The sequence below is a fragment of the Taudactylus pleione genome, unplaced genomic scaffold (genome assembly GCF_031769625.1).
Source record: "Taudactylus pleione unplaced genomic scaffold, aTauple2 ptg000125l, whole genome shotgun sequence".
Classification (NCBI taxonomy): Eukaryota; Metazoa; Chordata; class Amphibia; order Anura; family Myobatrachidae; genus Taudactylus; species Taudactylus pleione.
Window position 1 is genome coordinate 5,727,539 of NW_028284527.1, and position 18,687 is coordinate 5,746,225.

General features: G+C 45.0%; 1 protein-coding gene across 2 annotated transcripts in view; it reads left to right on the top strand.

Annotated features, from left to right (window-relative positions):
• Nucleotides 1-18,687, top strand: part of TBCE (tubulin folding cofactor E) — a 121,673-nt gene that overhangs the window by 72,222 nt on the left and 30,764 nt on the right. For both annotated transcript variants that reach the window (XM_088472506.1, XM_088472507.1), the window contains 3 exons: nt 3,865-3,929; nt 4,015-4,079; nt 17,185-17,337. In XM_088472506.1, coding sequence (XP_088328632.1) covers nt 3,865-3,929; nt 4,015-4,079; nt 17,185-17,337 — 283 coding nt within the window. The remainder of the gene's footprint in view (nt 1-3,864; nt 3,930-4,014; nt 4,080-17,184; nt 17,338-18,687) is intronic.

Sequence of the window (18,687 nt, forward strand, 5' to 3'; positions counted from 1 at the left end):
AATTCTCCTGTGTCAGTTTGTCTATGACGACTCCCATCCATGTAGAACGTTAAATCTACATTTGCTAGTGGTGTATCACGTATATCTGGTATAGCAGTAAAGGTCTGATTTAAATACTCCATACAATCATGTGTGTCACTATACCTTCAATCAGCAACTCACCTCCCTCCACCCTTTGTGCATCTCTAGGCACATATGGCAAGTACGTTGCTGGATTTAACGTATTACACCGTTTAATGGTAATATTTGCGGGTACCATTAGAGCTAGTTCCCATTTTGCGAACCTAGCTGAGGAAATATGTCGGGTTTTGGCAGAATTCAGCAAAGCAGATACAGCATGTGGTGTATAAACAATCATATCATGACCTAATATTACATCCTCACTCTTATCAACCAGAAGAGCGGTTACTGCTATACTTCTTAAACACGTTGGGAGTGATCTTGCCACAGTGTCCAGTTGGTCTGCTAGCATCACCATGTTATTGCAAGAGGACACCTGCTATGCAGCCTTCAGCTTCCGTACAAAATAACTCAAAAGGTTTTTCATAATCTGGTATCCCCAAGGCAGATGCTCTTGTCAGACTATCCTTAAGGTTAAGGAAAGACTGCTCTGTTTCCTCAGTATGTGTGACACGGACAGGTTTTGAGGATGACGCCAATTCCTGCAATGGTAATACCAAAATAGAAAAACCTGGGATCCATGATCTACAGTATCCACACATGCCCAAGAAGGTACGGATTTGCTGCTGGTCCTGCGGCAGTGTCAGTCTGTATGGCCTGTAATTTTTCCTTTGCACCCTTGTGCCCTGTTTGTGAGAGATGAAGCAATAGTAGTTTAGTATCATTCAAACATGACATACTACACATAATCATGCCCTGTATAGTTTCACTGCAGATATACTGCAGGGGTTAGTGTGCTTCAGTTCTTAATCTCAATATTTACTGTAAACAAGGACACTTGATTTTACCAAAATGCTCAATGACTTAAGGCTTACACACACTTATTACATTTCCTTAGAGGTGCAATGTCCTAGAGGTGATTTAAAACACATTATTTTTTTTTATTATTGCTGGACTTAGTCTTTCAGTGCTAATAATATTCCCCCTCCTGCCACGTTCTCCACTACTCTCACCAGTTTCAACTGCTGCCCCTGCTGGTTGCAAATGAACAGCTTAGGCAATGGTTGAATTTACGGGGGATTCATCATCTATAATTACATTTTCCTGTAGGTGACTTAAATCAGGGTTTAAGTTACTTATTACAATTTTTTTTCTTTGGCATCGACTGTATTCCAATGAGCACACAATTCTGTGAATTAGCAGCTCCACCATTTTGTGAGTGACCGCAATCTCATTCTGTGAGAGTACTGAATCTGCAGTTAACCACAGGGTGTGATGGCATACCATATCAGTATTGCGCAAGGAACACGTCCATTAAGGTGTCAGCCTTAATTATCTTAACTTAATTGCTTTTTGATGTTTGAGTGGCAGAAAGTCAATAGGTTTTTTTTTTGAGTTTTCAGATCATGTCTAAGCAGCCTTAATGGGTTTTTTTTGTCATATATATATTACACACACCTCTAAACTAAAACCTATTTAAAATTCTTTCAATAAAAATACATTTTTTAACTTACGGATGTGGCCTCATACACTGTTGCTGCAGTCACAGCAAACCGCCCCTCTTTTTTGCATCTTTTTCACCCAAAAATGCATTTTAGTTGCAATGATTGCCGTGATTAGTTTGATATTTGTCATATATGTATATTTAGATCTACAGATAATGTATATCTGTCTGCGCCTGAGTCTGAATCTGTATACGAGGTCTATGTACGATGTATCGGCTTCAGCTTTTTTTCAGACTCCGTCGCACACAGATATATGGGGAGATCGGAAAGTCCCTCCGCAGTGACTGTGTACTAAGTGTGTGACAGTCCAAAATCCAACTGCAAGTGAGTACTGACTGACTGTTTGGCAGCTTTTGGGATAGCAGTGGGTGTGACTGAATCGGTATGATCCCTGCTGCGGCAGCCCGACAGAGGAGGAAATCCCCATCGTCCCCAGGTAAGTATAAACTAACCTAATTTAACCCCCTAACCCTCCTTTAGGGTGCCTAACCCTAATCCCCCCTCTAAGTGCCTAAACCTAACCCCCCCTTCCCCGCCGCCTAACCCTAAGTCCCCCCCCCCCCCCGGGAGCCCTAAACCTCACAATAGTATTTGCTTCCTCTAGTTAAGGCCAAAAGGTTGCATCCAGCTAGCTGGCTGACTAAGCTAAGTGACACAGTGGGTGGCACTAACATGTGGCAGTTCAGTTTCTAATTTCCAACACTGATACAGTGTGTTATACAGTGTTGGTTGGATACACCAATAGTGCACTTACTGTGACAGCAGTGTCGGCAGAGCGGGGTTGCGGACGGTGTCCTCAGTACATGGATGGCGGTGCTGGCAGTGTACTGGTGATGTCGGCGGTGTCTTTAGTGCAGGTTTGCTGGCTGTGTCGGCAGTGCGGGGGGTGCCAGTGGTGTCTTAGTGCAGGTTTGCTGGCTGTGTTGGCAGTACGGGGGTGTCAGCAGTGTCCTCATTGCAGGTTTGATGACTGTGTCGGTGGTGCGGGGGTTGCTGGCGGTGTCCTCAGTACATGGAATGGCAGTGTCTCAGTGAAGGGTACCGGCGGTGTCGACAGAGGCGAGGTGCCAGCGGTGTCCTCATTGCAGGTTTGCTGACTGTGTCGGCAGTGCAGGGGTGCTGGTGGTGTCCTCACTGTGGGAGTGTCGGCAGTGTGGGGGTCGCTGAAGGTGTCCTCAGTACGTTGGGCAGCAGTGCAGGGGTGTCGGCAGCGAGGGATGCTGCCAGTGGGGGTGCCAGCAGTGTCAGGCGGCGGGGGTTGGCGGACGCCATCTTTTTTTCTTCCTTTGTATTGATTTCACTGTGCTTAACACTGATTAGCTGAGAGCCGTGACAGGCGGCTCTCTCAGCCAATCAGCGTTAAGCCCGCTGAAAACAAAACCTCGCGACTCGACAAAGGGGTCGCGGGGTTTTGCCTCGGGTCAGGGATCCAGGGCAGCAGGGAGATCTGAGCTGCACTCGGATCGCCCGGTATCCCCGAAATTCGGGTGGGTCCGGTTCTTAGGGAACTGGACCCACTCATCTCTAGTAATTACATAGTTATTCACTACATCGGGTAATTTGTACTGGCAATCCTGTATGGTGAAGGTAAATCGCCCACCATCGGCATGGTTTCTGGGGGATGTAGTCTGGAAGCCGACGGTCTAAATGCCGACCGCCAGCTTCCAGACTCTAATCCCGGCGTGGTACTAATGACAGGCGTCGAAAAACTTGACGCCTGTCATTAACCATATGCCGGAAGACCGACGCCCGGTATACCGAACGAAGGTAAGCCGGGTGCGGACAGCCGCGTGGGAGGGTTAGGGCTCCCGGGGGGACTTAGGGTTAGGCACCCCCCCAGGAGGGTTAGGTTTAGGCTAGGGGAAGGGGGAGGTTAGGCACCACTGGGGGGAGGTTAGGGTTAGATACCCCCCACTGAGAACTTAGGTTTAGGCAGCGGGGAAGGGGGGATAGGTTTAGGCACTTAGAGGGGGGATTAGGGTTAGGCACTTGGGGGGGGTTAGGTTAGCGATACTTATCTTTGGGACGATCGGGATCTTCACCCTTGCCAGGCTGCCGCCATGCGGCCGGCGGTGATACCTACTACACCCGATTGCCGGTCATCTAATGTGTACCGAGCCTAAGATGGGTTTCAGACCATCCAGGAATCTACAATGAATAATTGTATATTTAGTGAATTTTACACTAATTGTTACTTTGGAGATTATCAAATAAATAACATCTCCTTTGCTCATTATAGATTAAAGCATCTAATAATTTCAAACAACAAGATTTTTTCAATAAACTTCCCAGTTCTTAATTTTGGTAAGTTTTTTTTTTTCCCTTTTAAATTTAATATACTTTTTCTTAATTTATTAGGTTGAAATATGTTTTATTTTTATTTATTTAGGATGCAGTACTGAAATGTTTCCTGCTGTAACTAGTGTCTTAATTGATGGCAATAATATATCACAGGTGAGTTTAACAAATTATTATGTAATTAAATAGATGTCTGTGCATAGTCATGATTTAATCAATGGCCAATGATTATTTTATTCCACATTAGTAGTCTAAATAGCTGTTAATATTTTTCTGCCAGAGATGGATATAAATATTGTATTTCAAGTGGTTCAGCCATATGGCTTAGGACTGGTTCCTGTGGACATATTTGCTTTTGCATGCTAAGGGATATATTTACTAAAGTGAGAGTTTTAGAAATGGAGATGTTGCCCATAGCAACCAATAAGATTCTATTTAACATTTAACTAGCACTTTCTTGAAGATAATAATTAAAATCTGGTTGCTATGGGCAAAATCTACACCTCTAAAAAGTCTCACTTTAGTAAATGTACCCCTACGTGTGGATATATTATTTTTCTGGACTTTTTCAGATATCTACTAGAACCTAATATTATTTATTCAACCTAAATTTAAAGTACTTATTAATTATATAACTGTTACTTGAAGCGTGGTATCTACCCACTTGTTATTTTAGTTATTAAATTCGAAAACCTATTGTATAAAACTGCCAGTCCCTCTCAAAATGCCCTACCAGCAACAAGCTGAGGAATGCCATTACCCACAACAACTGTGAAATACCTAAGCAGCTTTCTGCATAAGCACTGTATGTAGGCAGTGTCCCATCTGCAAGATGGGGTACCAAACCGCAGGGTGGACAAGCACGAGAATTAAATATGAATGGCCCATGATGAGGGATCAAAACATAGAAATTTCCATGTGATTAATGCCGTGTTTAATTTGTAGTGAAAAACAGCCAGACACTGGTTGCGCTCTTCCTGATTTCTGTTCTCTGCATGTTAAGGGTGTTCTGTCACTATCTCCCTTCTCAGACTGTGTATCGGCACATGAACAACGTATGGGGAAGCAGCCAGGTATAGGCTATTCCAGTCAAGTAGTGATCGTACACACGAACACTCAAGTGTACTACATAATATAGAGGGACGCTCATCAGATATATAAAGCATCATAAGAGGGCTATACAAGTTTAACTAACGCTATCCCTCTAATTACAGTGAAATTGGTAGCACATCTGTATGCACACAAGGGGTATTTAGCAGCACAGCCAGTATTGAACATAGCTGCACTACATAGAGAAAATACTCTTCACCCTCAAGATAACAGGATGTTTGCCTGTGACATGAAGCCTCGCTATTAATACATGTCTATGATCACATTAAAATATAGGCAATGTGATGTTACTATCATAGAAGAGAAACAACAATATATATTGCCCTATAATAACAGGTGTTGATTGATATAATCACTAGTGATATGTGCATGAAATAAAATCACAGAAAAATACCTACATATCTATAGTAGATGAATGTGCAGTCATTTGAAACATGCATTAGAACCTATTTTTGAAGCAATTGGATATCCCGTTAAGTGATAAATAGTGGTGGTTCCTGCGCACTGAGCAAGTAGATAAATGGTGAGCTGCTCACACTTGTAGGCTACCCTCTGCTTACAGATATGGATTCAATGAAAATAGTAAATGTGTGTGGCGCTCAACCTATTGATGGCTAAAATGTATTCCTCTTAATCCCCCTATATGACTCAAGGATAGTATATGCAATGTGGATGTAGTATAAATAACTTTACTGTGAAATTAGTGCCTTGTGCTATACAGAATATTCAGCAATAAAGGTCTTAAAGAATGCTGAGCAGGTGAGTATAAATGCTTGATTAACACAAAATACAATACATACACACAGACATATATGCATAGAAAAAGAATAGGAATTGATGATTGAAAAAGTACAATATAAAGTCCCATTCTTTTGATTGTTGATTGGATATGGCAAAAAATAAGAGAAAAAGTTCAGGTGCTGAGATATTAACTAATGGGGGAGCTCATTGAGATGTCAGTGTAGAGCAATGTAGGTAATCGAACAGACTTCGGCGTCCCGCTAGTCTGTTCAGTGCTGGTGAAATTCTGTGCACATACCGTTGCAGCTGATGATGTTTTCAGTGACTGGAGACAACCTTCTCGATTGGACCCTGGATGGTGGTAGGTGCTCCGGGCCAAGCCGGGTATAGCTGTAGGTCCGTCGGCTGACGCCCGTACCCAGAAGTACAGAGGATAGATATAAGCAGGTGCCTGAAGAAAGAAGACATCAAGGAACGAGGAGATCTGAAGAGGGTACCTGAGAGGATCGAGTAAAAGGGTAAGTCTCTGTCAGGTGGCGGTTCGTTCGGTGATCAGTTCCGGTGGAGCTCTTAGCCGTGACTGAACCCCCTCAGACCATAGCCGGCCAGCTGTAGAGTCAAGTTCCCGGTGTTAGGTCTGTGACCAGGTTTGGTGCAGTGACCGGACCTACAGCTGCCGGGGAAGGAGAGGAACAGCTGACAGCAGGTACTGGGGAGCTCCCGCCCACTGTCCCACGCCATCCAGGACTCCAGCGTCGCCGGACCAGGTGATAGAGACCTGGATTCGGCGGTGCCGTGACATTACCCCCCCCTTCTAAGGGTGGGCACCGAACACCCCACAAATGACTTGCCAGGGAACTTTCGATGAAACTTCCGAAGGAGTTGAGGTGCATGAATATCTGAAGCCCTAACCCAACAACGCTCTTCCGGACCATATCCTTTCCAATCCACCAGGAATTGAACTGCACCTCGGGACATTCTAGAATCTGTTTGACTTCATTCTCTTGGTGATCCACTGGAATTGCAGTAGGAGGATTGCACTGTTTCTAATATCGATTAAGCACCAATGGTTTCAGGAGAGAAGTATGGACCACGTTGGGAACCCTAAGCGTACCAGGAAGTTTTAAATGAACAGCCACAGGATTGATTAATCTGGAAGGGACCAATGAATCTAGGAGCAAACTTCATGGTGGGAACCTTTAATCGTAAGTGTTTAGTGGATAACCAGACTTTATCGCCAGGATTCAGTACAGAACTCCTTTTCCTTTTCTTATCTGCCACCCGCTTATACCTGGAAGAAGCTTTACACAAATTCTTTTTCACCTCCCTCCAAATCCTGAAGAACCGACTCGCTGTGCCACCAACAGCCGGGAGAGACACTGACTGAACAGCAGGTAGTTTTGGTATCACGGGATGTAGTCCATACTGAATGAAGAATGGAGAGTACCCCAATGACTCATGGTACAAATTATCATGAGCCAATTTAGCCCATGGCAACAAGGAAACCCAATCGTCTTGATTAGCTGAGACATACAGTATATCCGAATGAATTTCTCCAAATCCTGATTTACACGCTCCGTTTGACCATTGCTCTGAGGATGGTACGCAGATGAAAAACTCAAGTTGATATTAAAGCATTTACATAATGCCCTCCAGAACCTGGAAGTAAATTGTACCCCACGATCTGAAACAATGCCTTTGGGGAACCCAGGTAGCTTGAAGATTTCCTTTATAAATGACTGCAACAAAGCACCCAGGATTTAAAATTGGTTTGTCTTCCTTTACTTCGTCCTCCTGCGCCAAATTAAATGCTCGAGACAGGGCATCAGCTTTTCCATTCTTGCAACCTGGACGATAGGTAATAACCAGGTTAAAACAGTCTAAAAATAACGACCACCTGGACTGGCGATAATTCAGGCAAAGAGCAGTTTTGAGATAAGTGAGGTTCTTGTGATCTGTATAGACTGTCACCGGAATTTTGCCCCCTCCAGCAAATATCTCCACTCTTGCAACGCCAGCTTAATAGTAGTAACTCCGTATCCCCAACTGCATAATTTTTCTCTGGGGCAGAAAACTTACGGGAAAAGAACCCACAGGAGTACCACTTGCCCCACTCATCCTTCTGTGACAGTACTGCCCCAACTCCCACCGTGGAAGCGTCCACTTCCAAGAAGAAAGGCAGATTGTAGTCAGGTTGTCTTAGAATAGGAGCTGACATGAAGCACTGTTTTAAAAGAACAAAGGCCTCTTCAGGTGCGTGAGACCATCTCTGAGTATCTTTTCCTTATTCGGTGAGTGCAGTAATTGGAGCTGCTATGATTGAGTAATTCTTGATGAACTGGCGATTAGAAATTGCAGAGTCCCAGGAAGCGTTGTTTTGCTATCAAACCCAACAGGGCGAGGCCAGTCAGTAACGGCAGCTAGCTTTGCAGGATCCATCTGAAGGTAGGAACCAGGAATAATGTATCCCAGAAACGTTAAATCCTTTTGCTCGAAGGAACATTTTTCAAGTTTGCAGAATAGCTGGTTGGCCCGAAGTATGTGAAGTGCTGACACGACATGCAGGCGATGACTTGTCACATCCGCTGAGAATATTAGGATGTCATCTAGATACACCACAACATATTTATAGTGCAAATCCCTGAAGATGTGATTCATATATTTTTGGAAGACAGCTGGAGCGTTGCTTAACCCAAAAGGCATGACACTGTACTCAAAGTGACAATCACGAGTATTGAAGGCTGTCTTCCACTCCCCTCCTGCCCGAATCCTGATCAAATTATAGGCCCCGTGAAGATCTAGCTTGGTAAAAATCTTTGCTCCCTTAATTCGGTCAAAAAGTTCAGATATCAGAGGTAATGGAAACCGGTCTTTGATGGTAATAGCATTCAGGCCCCGGTAATCAATGCATGGTCTCAGAACTCCGTCCCTTTTTTTTGACAAAGAATAGGCCAGCACCAGAGGGTTGTTTGGACTCTGAGTATATTCAGGAGAATCTGGAACACAGGTTCATCAGACACTGATTGGGACTCAGGAAGTGAAAGAGGGAAAGTTCTCCCACAAGGTGGCTCTTTTCCAGGTAATGGGTCAATAGCGCAATCCCAGTCCCTATGAGCAGGAAGTGTCTCAGCGGCTTTCTTACTAAAGACATCTTGGAAGGACCGGTATGAAGCTGAATTTCCGGAGAGATGACTGAACTCCGAATGGCTTGCTGAGGAGGTTTAACGGATGACAAAGGAGTCATGGCATCGAGGACCCCACGCCAGAATTTGAGGTTCCTCCCAATCTAGCACAGGATAATGTTTCTGAAGCCAAGGAAGACCCAGGATGACAGGACTCTCGGCTGATGGAAGTATGTAGAATGCTATTGATTCTCGAATGAGAGTCCCTACTTGCATGATCTATGTCGTCCGAGAGTGTGATGGTCGCTGTAGGAAGTTTATTCCCATCCACCCCGATGATACTGAGAGGTGTTTGAAGTGGCATAATAGGAATTCCCAGCTCTTTAACTTTCTTAGCCGTAATGAAGTTGCCATCGGAATCTGAGTCCAGGAAAGCTCTAATGACTTCAGTGAACTTTCCCAGGACCAGGGTCACATCAATGGAGAACTGAGGAACTAAACTGTTCTTTGGGGTGTGTTCAAATTTACCCAATCTGACCACCCCTCGATCAGTTAGGCCTTCTCGTTTCCGGACGTTTTGGACAGCCGGAGAGATGGCCTGGTTCACCACAATATAAACAAAGTATGTTGATAAACCTCCTTTCTCTCTCTGCGACAGGAAGGCGAGATTTTCTCACCTGCATGGGCTCTTCTGGAGGTTCCACTGGTGCCGTGAAGCAAGCTTAAAGGTAAACCGACGAGACTGTTCCTTTTCACTTGCTCTATCCCGATGGCAAAGATCCACCCGAATACACAGGGAGATTAGGTCATCCAAAGAAGTTGGCAGTTCACTGGATGCGAGTACATCTTTGATCTGATCGGACAGACCCTGCATGAATGCGGCAACTAAGGCTTCATTGTTCCATCCCAATTCTGAAGCAAGGGTTCGGAACTGCACCGCATACTGTCCTGCTGATTGATTGACTTGTCTCAGCTGTAGAATAGCCGATCCCGCAGAGGATACTCAATCGGGCTCATCGAAGACCCTTCGGAAATCTTTCAGGAACTCTGCGCTATTGTTAACCAGAGGATCATTTCTCTCCCATAATGGAGAAGCCCAAGCCAAAGCCTGACCGGACAGCAGCGAGATCACGCAAGCCACTTTTGTCCTTTCTAACAGAAAATTTGCTGCTTGAACCTCAAATTGAATTGAGCACTGGTTCAGGAAACCTCGACAGTCCTTTGAGTTCCCGTCATACTTCGTGGGATTTGGAATGCGTAATGGTGCAGAGGCACTGGCAGCTTGTACAGTCACCGTAGGAGGTGGGGCTGATTGTACCGGTGCCGGCTGAGCGGTACCGACTTGTTGCATTAAGGTCTGCAGACGCTGCTTAATCTGAGCTTGATCTTGTTCTTGTTTCTCAACTCTAGCAAGTAGATTCTCCAGCAAGTCTCAGGGCGACGGGTTACCAGCAGCATCCATGTTTTTGGGCCAGAGTATTCTGTCGCAAACTCTCGGATAGTGGACGCAACCCGTATTCAGGGAATTGGCTAGACCTATTCCCGAGGCACGGTATCTAATGTGCCAGCGGTATTCACCAGGGACCCTCGCAAGAAGGTATGGACTTAGCTGCGTCTGACACACAGGTTGCGGCCCTCAGGTTAGGTTTCCCTATACAGGTGCTGTTGACTAGTAGAGTGCTGGGAACTTGTAGCGTAGTAGACTAGCCGGGTCAGAACCAAACAGACGAGACAGTACCAAGGAGCAGACTTAAACGGGTCACAGGGAATAGCCGAGGTCAGAACCAGATATCAAACACAAAACCAGGGGTCAGGCAGAATCGGAGTCACGAACAGGCCAAGGTAAGAAACCTATAGTCAGGATATACACAGGAACACTGGAGTATGGTAATGGAGCCTATACTCTGTCACTGGAGTGCTCCCATGAACTTCCTTTTATAGGTCAGAGTTCAAACTAGCCCCAGTTAGCTCTTCCTATTTTGAGTGCCTGTTACTTTAAATCTTTAACAGAGCGGCGTGCGCGTTTCTAAGGAAGCCACGGCAGCCTGCACACAGCTGGCGGGGAAGGAGAGGAACAGCTGACAGCGGGTGCCGGGGATCTCCCGCCCGCTGTCCCATGCCAGCCAGGACTCCAGCGTCACCGGACCAGGTAAGAGAGACCTGGATTCGGCGGCGCCGTGACAGATATATCATTCAATCATTCATTATATCTGCTAATGGATAGGCCCTGAACGATGACAGATGCGCACTCCCACGGCCGATAAATCGCATCTATCATCTCTCCAATATGTTGGTCAATTATCGCATATAGCTGTACGATATTAGCAATATCTGGCAGTTTATATGCGACGAAAGATATTGGCAGCAGCTACAGAACGCTGCAGAGAAAAAAATCCACTCCCTGAATGATGTCATGCGATATCGTTCATCGTTTGCCAAAATCTGTCATGTACATGACAGATATCGTTCAGCACAGCCACCGGAATTTTCAAGGGATATCTCTCTTGTCTTTCATCGCTCAGAAGTACATCTGCTAATGGGTAAGCCCCTTTAGTGGTGTTTCTATATTGGACAACCATTTGATGGACGATCTGATACTATGTTCCTTTTGAAAATTCAGTACAAGGGACACGACGTGTAAACTTTTCATACACTGGATACTTTGTTTATTATACACATGGTATCTTTGAGAAATGAGCACTTATTCTCTAGAATATGATTTTAGAGATACTGTAATAATATTTGTATTACAATCAGAATAACTACCTGCTGGGAAAAGAAACATTCACGCAGGATTATTTTATTAAGCATATATGTTTATTCATCACTGTAGAATATTAAGGACATCATATTAATGAACAGCAATGTAGGTCAACAGAGGAGTCCTATATGGCTGGAAAAAATATTTTTATTTACACAATTTTTCTTTCTATTAACACAATTCTTTTTTTTATATTTAACTGTTTTAATAAATGAATATCGATATATTTTAAGATGTGGGCAATGAAGGTTATATTTTAATCCAAGTGCATCCTACAACGACAATTCTTTTTTCTTTTTCTTTTTTTATGTGTTGATTCCACCTTTTTTATCCTCCTTTACCTACTATCTGGGGTACATATTGATGAACACTATCCATTTGTTAACCTTTTTGCTAACTTATTATTTGCACAGTTTGTATGACATAACATTTTATGCTCTGTTTTAATTGTTTGAGTTCACTAAAGGCTGCATTAACTGATACTAGGTAATGCTTGATTTACAGTATATCTAATTTTGAGACATATCTACTGATGGTATTGCGGTATCCATGGCACTGCACATTTATGGCTTTGTATTTATTTGTTCTTATTATTCCTATTACATTCACAAATGTTGCATTAGATAATGTTGGATATTTGCTTCATGTTATAAAAAAAATGTTGGGACACACTCTATATTAAGTATTCTTATATATTACTGCTGCACCTGTAAGCTACACAAATTTGTGATTCTGAGCTCTTTAATTGATTTTTTTTTTAAGACTTGTGTACATAAATTACATATACAGTTTACATGCATAAATACTTGTACATGTATACATACAAGTGCTGCATTGTAATGATAAAGGACAATATCTGCCCTACATCTAGATCCCGTGATACATATTAGTTATTCTACATATCTCCCACCTTTAGTGATGCAATCTTTTTCACTATTATGATTATTCTACATTCTAGATTTTATATTACTATGTAACATTCATGTGTTGTATGTCTGTAATCTTTGATGAAAAATTACGTTTTATGAAGGAAAAGAGAGCCCTCCAAAAAGTCTTGTTATTTCTTTACATTTTTATATATCTAGTGACTCTAGGGGAGCATCATAGGCGGAATTTACTTGATTTATGACTGTCTAGTACTCACTGGAGAATTAATGTTTGGCATATAATATCAGTGAGACATGTATATTCATTTTTTTCTGACACATACTGGGTCAACCATATTGTTGTGCAAAACTGACCTACCCCCAGGTATATATTGTTACTATCCTGATATGTTTTAATAGCCCTACATAGTTAGTGTCGTCACCAAATCTGAACACCATACTTTTTAGGCCATCTGCAAAGATCATTACTTAAAAGATTGAAAAGGAAAATATTAGTTCTTGTGGTGCACCACTAGTAACTCTTGACAGTCTGAACTAGAGATGAGCGATTCGGTTTTGGCTCGATCGTTCCTTCAAGTTCGGATCTTAGAATGAGGCAAGACGTCATCTTTCATTGATAAAATGTCGTATTTGTCTGTGAAAGATAACGTTTTGCCTCTTTCTGAGATCCAAACTTGGTGAAAAGATACAAGCCAAAGCCGACCCGCTCATCTCTTGATCAAATAAATACCGGAGATGACGTGTGATGCGAACGGCAAAGGGGCGTCTTTACAAAATAGCGAGCGCATATTTTGTTCACTCGGTCAGACATAGAGGTGTCAACAAACCGCAATGAGCGAGCGCTCAATTTAAATAGCCGGCCCCTTTTTTGGAACGACCGTACGCAAATAGCGTCTTGCTCTGAATCAGGCCCTCTGTCCTCAGGATCCCAAACAGTTCACATTTTCCAGGTCACCTAGCAGGTACACAGGTGTACGCATTACTCACTGACATGTTTAAAAGATCCACAGGTGGAGCTAATTATTTCACTTGTAACTCTGCATGGAGATCTGGAAAACATGCACTGTTTGGGGTCCTGAGGACCGAGTTTGAGAACCTGTGCATTAGAGGAACGAGTTAGGGCTGTGGACTCTTTCTGGCTCTATTGCGCTCTATTTCTTTGCTATAATGTCCCTATTCAGCCTGTCATAGCCTCATGCTGGTAATGATAGTTTGTTCCCTCAATTTGCCACTGTTTATTTCTTTGTAAAATCCTAAATGAAAACACCAGTCATCATCATCAAATGAGAATGATGACTGGTATATACTAAGCATGGTGAAATGCAGGTATTTTCTCATATATGCAGAGAGTAACATATGCCATTTTTCTGGGGTTACCTGCCTCGGCCCCTCTATAGGCATACAGATGTACTTCTCAGCTGTGTCTTTTGTGCAACTATGTCTGTTATTCTTTGCCATAGCATAATTCTCTCTAACATCATGTATTCATTGTTTTATTATTTTATACCTCATATAATTGTTATTGTTGTGCTGAAATGGGTGGAATAAGTCTGAGGAACAGAATTTTACAGCACTGGCATATTAATTTCCTTAGTTCAATTTTTTAAACTGAGTAATCCGTTTAATATTATTAGTTTAACAAGATAAGTTTGTGTTCAAAGACTTTGATGGAGATGTGACAGTCTGGGCATGCTTTGCCTTCCTTTTGGGCTTTTATAAATTAGAGTTTTTCTTACTGTCAATAACTTGTCACTGTCCATTCGTACTGCTGCTGCATGGGTAAAGTAGACATACACTGACTGTGTCGACTGCACACCAGAGAGGGTGCCCCAACTGTAGGAGTATAGTTGCTGCCACCACTAGGCTCCTGTAACGTCTGATTGCTTACTTAGAATCAGGACTGGTGGGAAGCAAGCAGGTTATGGACTTGGGACACAAGGTTAAACAGAGCACATATAGGCGAAAGATGAGTTCTAGCTCTTATTTGTAGGTCAGAAGATTAGAGCAGGTAAAGGCCTCTCACAGGAATAGAGCAACATTATTAGTAGTGGTGACTTTTATTTAATGAGAGATATCATCCAGTTTTTATATATTTATATGCCCTGTGTATATAGTTTATCAAACACATGCTGGCAGGGGGTAATCCCACCCCTTGTCCCTTTAGTCAGATCCAGTTACTTCTCTAATATAGTGTTTCTCAAACTCTGTTCTCAGGGAACCCTAATAGTGTGTGTGTGTTTTCATGGTATCCTAAGGAATAATTAGTACCATCTGTAGATCTATTCAGCGAGCGCTGCCGGGCCCCAGTAAAGAGGGGGCGTGGCCTAATCGCGGAAGGCATGGCCACGCCCCCTAGGGGAAAAAAACATACTTTTGCAACGTGTCGGGAAGGGGGCACTGTGAGCCCCTCAGCCCGGTGCAAAGCCGGGGTGGTGTGATCGCTCCCCCCCCCCCCCCCTCAGGCATAGGAGATTGCTGTGGCTGCTGCTTAGCAGCCGCGAGCAATCTCACACTGCCGCGAGCAATCTCACACTGCATCCCAGCAACATGGGCTGCTGCAGATGAAGGGAAGGAAGGGGGGTGGCTCCGGTCCCGTGCCTCTCTCAAAGCCCGGGTAAATTGTACCCGCCCCCCCCCTCTCGGTGCCCCTGGATCTATTGTGTTAGTTAATTGACACACCTATGCTCCAGCTAGATGATCTGGAAAACATGCACTGTTAGGGTTCCATTAGACCGGGTTAGAGAAAAACTGCTCTAATCTTTCACTGGGATCAGTTCTGCTCAGATTGGTAATTTAATATTGTACTCAGAGACAGGAGTGGTTTCCATACACTGCAAAAGGGTGACTCAGCCCTTTCTCTATCCTAGCTCAACTAATGGTGCATACACACGGGTCGATAGACAATGATAACGATATCATTGTCTACGATCTCCCGGGGGTGCTGGACAATCGATATCAATCATCCAGCACACCACCAATTCACCAACGACTATAGCGATCAACGATCGCTAATTTCTATAGTAACCTGGTCGATATCAACCAGGTTGGCCTGCATGCATGCTCGATGGACGATATCGTCCATACGTGCCCGCGCATCGCAGGTCGTTGGGCACGGAAAAATGCACGATATGTTATCATTCACATCGCCCATTTTAATCGTACCATGTGTACGCACCTGAAGACCTGACTAGGAGCTTTTATCTTTCATTCACCCACCCAAATTGACTTCAAGGACATGTCTAAGCTAAATTTGAAATGTAAACAGTAGGGGCACTGGTAATATTGCATTTCGAATCCGTCTTGGTGACTGTAGTAGCCCAAATAATGCTGGCCCCTTCTCTAAAATTAATCCTGCAGGGTTCCTATGAACCCTGCCATGCGGAAGTAGAAGATCCTGGGGCTTCCTCTGAACTCAGGTCTCTACTTGAGCTCACCAGGTCTGCTGCTATGACCCTGCACTGGGTTGCCATTTTCACCCCTCCAGCACCACCGCAATTTTCGCCCCCTTTCCCACTAGACCACAAGCGGTGATTTTTACTTCAATTATTTATTGGGTACATTGGGCCTGATTCAGAGCTGTGAGCAAACCCGATGGTTTGCACACAACTCCAATGGCTTTTGATCTGCGCAGGATCTGTACTGTGCATGTGTAGATCTTGTACTGCGAGATTGCTCGGAGTGTCCTCTAAACCACAGCATGATAGACATGCTGCGGCCGTTTGGGGGCTGGAAATGGGTGGCGATGGCCATCACCCCCGAAAGCGTGGGAGTGTTGGTCCCTTTTTCAATGCAAGTCCAGGGTCTGCATCTTCTAATTCAGCTTCACTGGTCCCGGCTGCCTGAAATCAGGGCCTGCTCTAGTGGTGTTCGACCAGTGCCGTCGCACAGGGGCGCCACCCATAGAGGGCGCACCCCTCCCTCAACATCCCAATTTCAGCGGGACAGTACTGTCCGCTTTTCCACCCGTGGCCCGAGGTAGTCAAATCGGGAGTTCGGGCACCCCCACCGCCGCAGCTGTGTGGCGGTGCCGGACCCCCGGAGTGTGAATGCATCCATTCACTAATGGCAGAGGGCTGGGCTTTACCCCCAGCCTGACGTTATTTGGAGGCGTGCCATGCGGGCACGCCTCCAAATAACGTCACGCATGCGGCATGGCCTATAGAAATGATGCCACGCCCCCAATTTCGGGGCGGGATTACAGGGCGCTATGTACTGGGCAGGCACAGGGTGCTCAGACCCTGGAGCCGGCCCTGCCTGAAATACATGTGCATCCCGAGTAAGCTGAGGGGGGTTACTTAGATGTCCAATGTTAATGCAAGTGTTCCGATGGCAGCATCCTCAGCTGGTTACAGAAGCCGTCAGGAGGCGTCTATTTACACAAGAAGTCTCCTGCAGCATTAGCATATAATCACACAGCCTCTGCATACAAATACGCAGCAATTGTGTCATAGCATAAAAACTGCAAAATAGATGTAAAAACAATAGACCTGATTTAGACAGTCTTACAACACTAATTGCACACAAAAAATAATTCCTGTAGCAATGCGGGTAGATTTTGTTTGTGATCCATAATTAACAAAATGAGCACAGTAAGAGCTAAAAGCTTACTATTACAAATACTGTGTCTTGTTTCTTTTCAGTGGTCTTTTATCAATGAGTTAAATAAACTGCAGAGTTTGCAGTCTCTAATTTGTCATAACAACCCTCTAATGGATTCTGAGAACAACCCTGAAACTGTCCGACAGCTTATAATCGCAAAGATAGCAAGGCTAAAAGTTTTGAACAAGACTGAGGTAAGTGTTTTCTCCTTATGAGTGTTTTATATTTTGAACCAACCTTAAATGAAACAGTCTACCAATCAGACTTGAGATGCAAATGCACAATATGTCTGAAATGTCTCACTTAGAAATCACGTGAGGATCAAAAAATGCAGTGGGCAATTTTAAAGAACTACCTGTTATCATCATCGGCTTCGCCCACAATGAATTCACTTCTGCCGACATTTTTTTTATTTCCATAGGGGCCCTGTTACAGGAGTGGCCCACATGACCAGCAGCACTATATTTCTACTTCAGGGTCCATAGGGTATCCACAGGATACCTTGGGTGTGACGTCAGTCATCGGGCACCATAGAGTTAAGCTTTCAGCCTCCCAGAATGCACTAGGGTCCCCGTCCTATATCCCGCCCCCGAGCCAAGGCACCTCAGTTTAGTTTGGTGCCCGGCCGGAGTCGGGTGCACCTGTTGGAGTGGGGGCTAAGAAGAGCCCCTGAAACTTTTCTGCATGCAGCTGTGGCTGCACATCTGGATGTACAGCATGGACAGTCAGTCCTGACGTCCATGCTGTCTTCCCTACACCCCCGCCGGTACCAGAACGCCGGTACCAATCCGGGGATGCTGGTGAGCATCTGGGGTCACAGCTAGCGGTGACCCCAGATGTTCCGGACCATGGCCGGATTCAAGGGGGACAGCAAGGTAAGCAGCGGAGTCCCGCGGTGGGTCCCCGCTGTTACATGGTCCTGAGTCCCCAGGCAGGGGCCTCCCTGGGGACTGGCTGCAGCGTGGAGCCAGGTAAGAACCTGCGCTTCCACTACCCCCCCTGGGACAGCGGACCGCAGCAGAGCGGTAGCGCTGCGGCGTCCCAGGGGTTAAATGCATGCCAGGGGAGCGCGCCTTCCCTGTCTCACAGCCGGCGCCTCCCCCGCTGCACACAGCCCTCTCTGCACTCTGCCGACTGGCCCTGTGGCAGCGCTCCTCCCTCAGGCCAGCCTCCTCTCTGCTCCTCGGCGGCCATCTTCCTGAACGCATGGTGAACGCTGCTGGAAGCCTGGGAGGAAGCATCTGGTCTGGGTCCCCCCGCATACCTCTCCTCCGCTGTGGTCAGGTCTGTGTATGCAGCGCTGTGTCCTACCAGACCCTGTGTCTGCGTAGTTGAGTGATCAGCGCTGGTTAGTGCAGGAATTGATTTTCTTTGCATTGTATGTGACTGTGCTAGCGCTGCTGCCTGTATCTTCTTTTCTGACTGTCAGCTTCATTACTGTCCCTGTTCTTTCTGCTAAGCCCTTGCGGTGCGGTGCTGCAGGGTGGTATCTCACCTCTTTAAAATTCAGTTGGTGAGAGGGGTCACATACTTAGTACCATCAT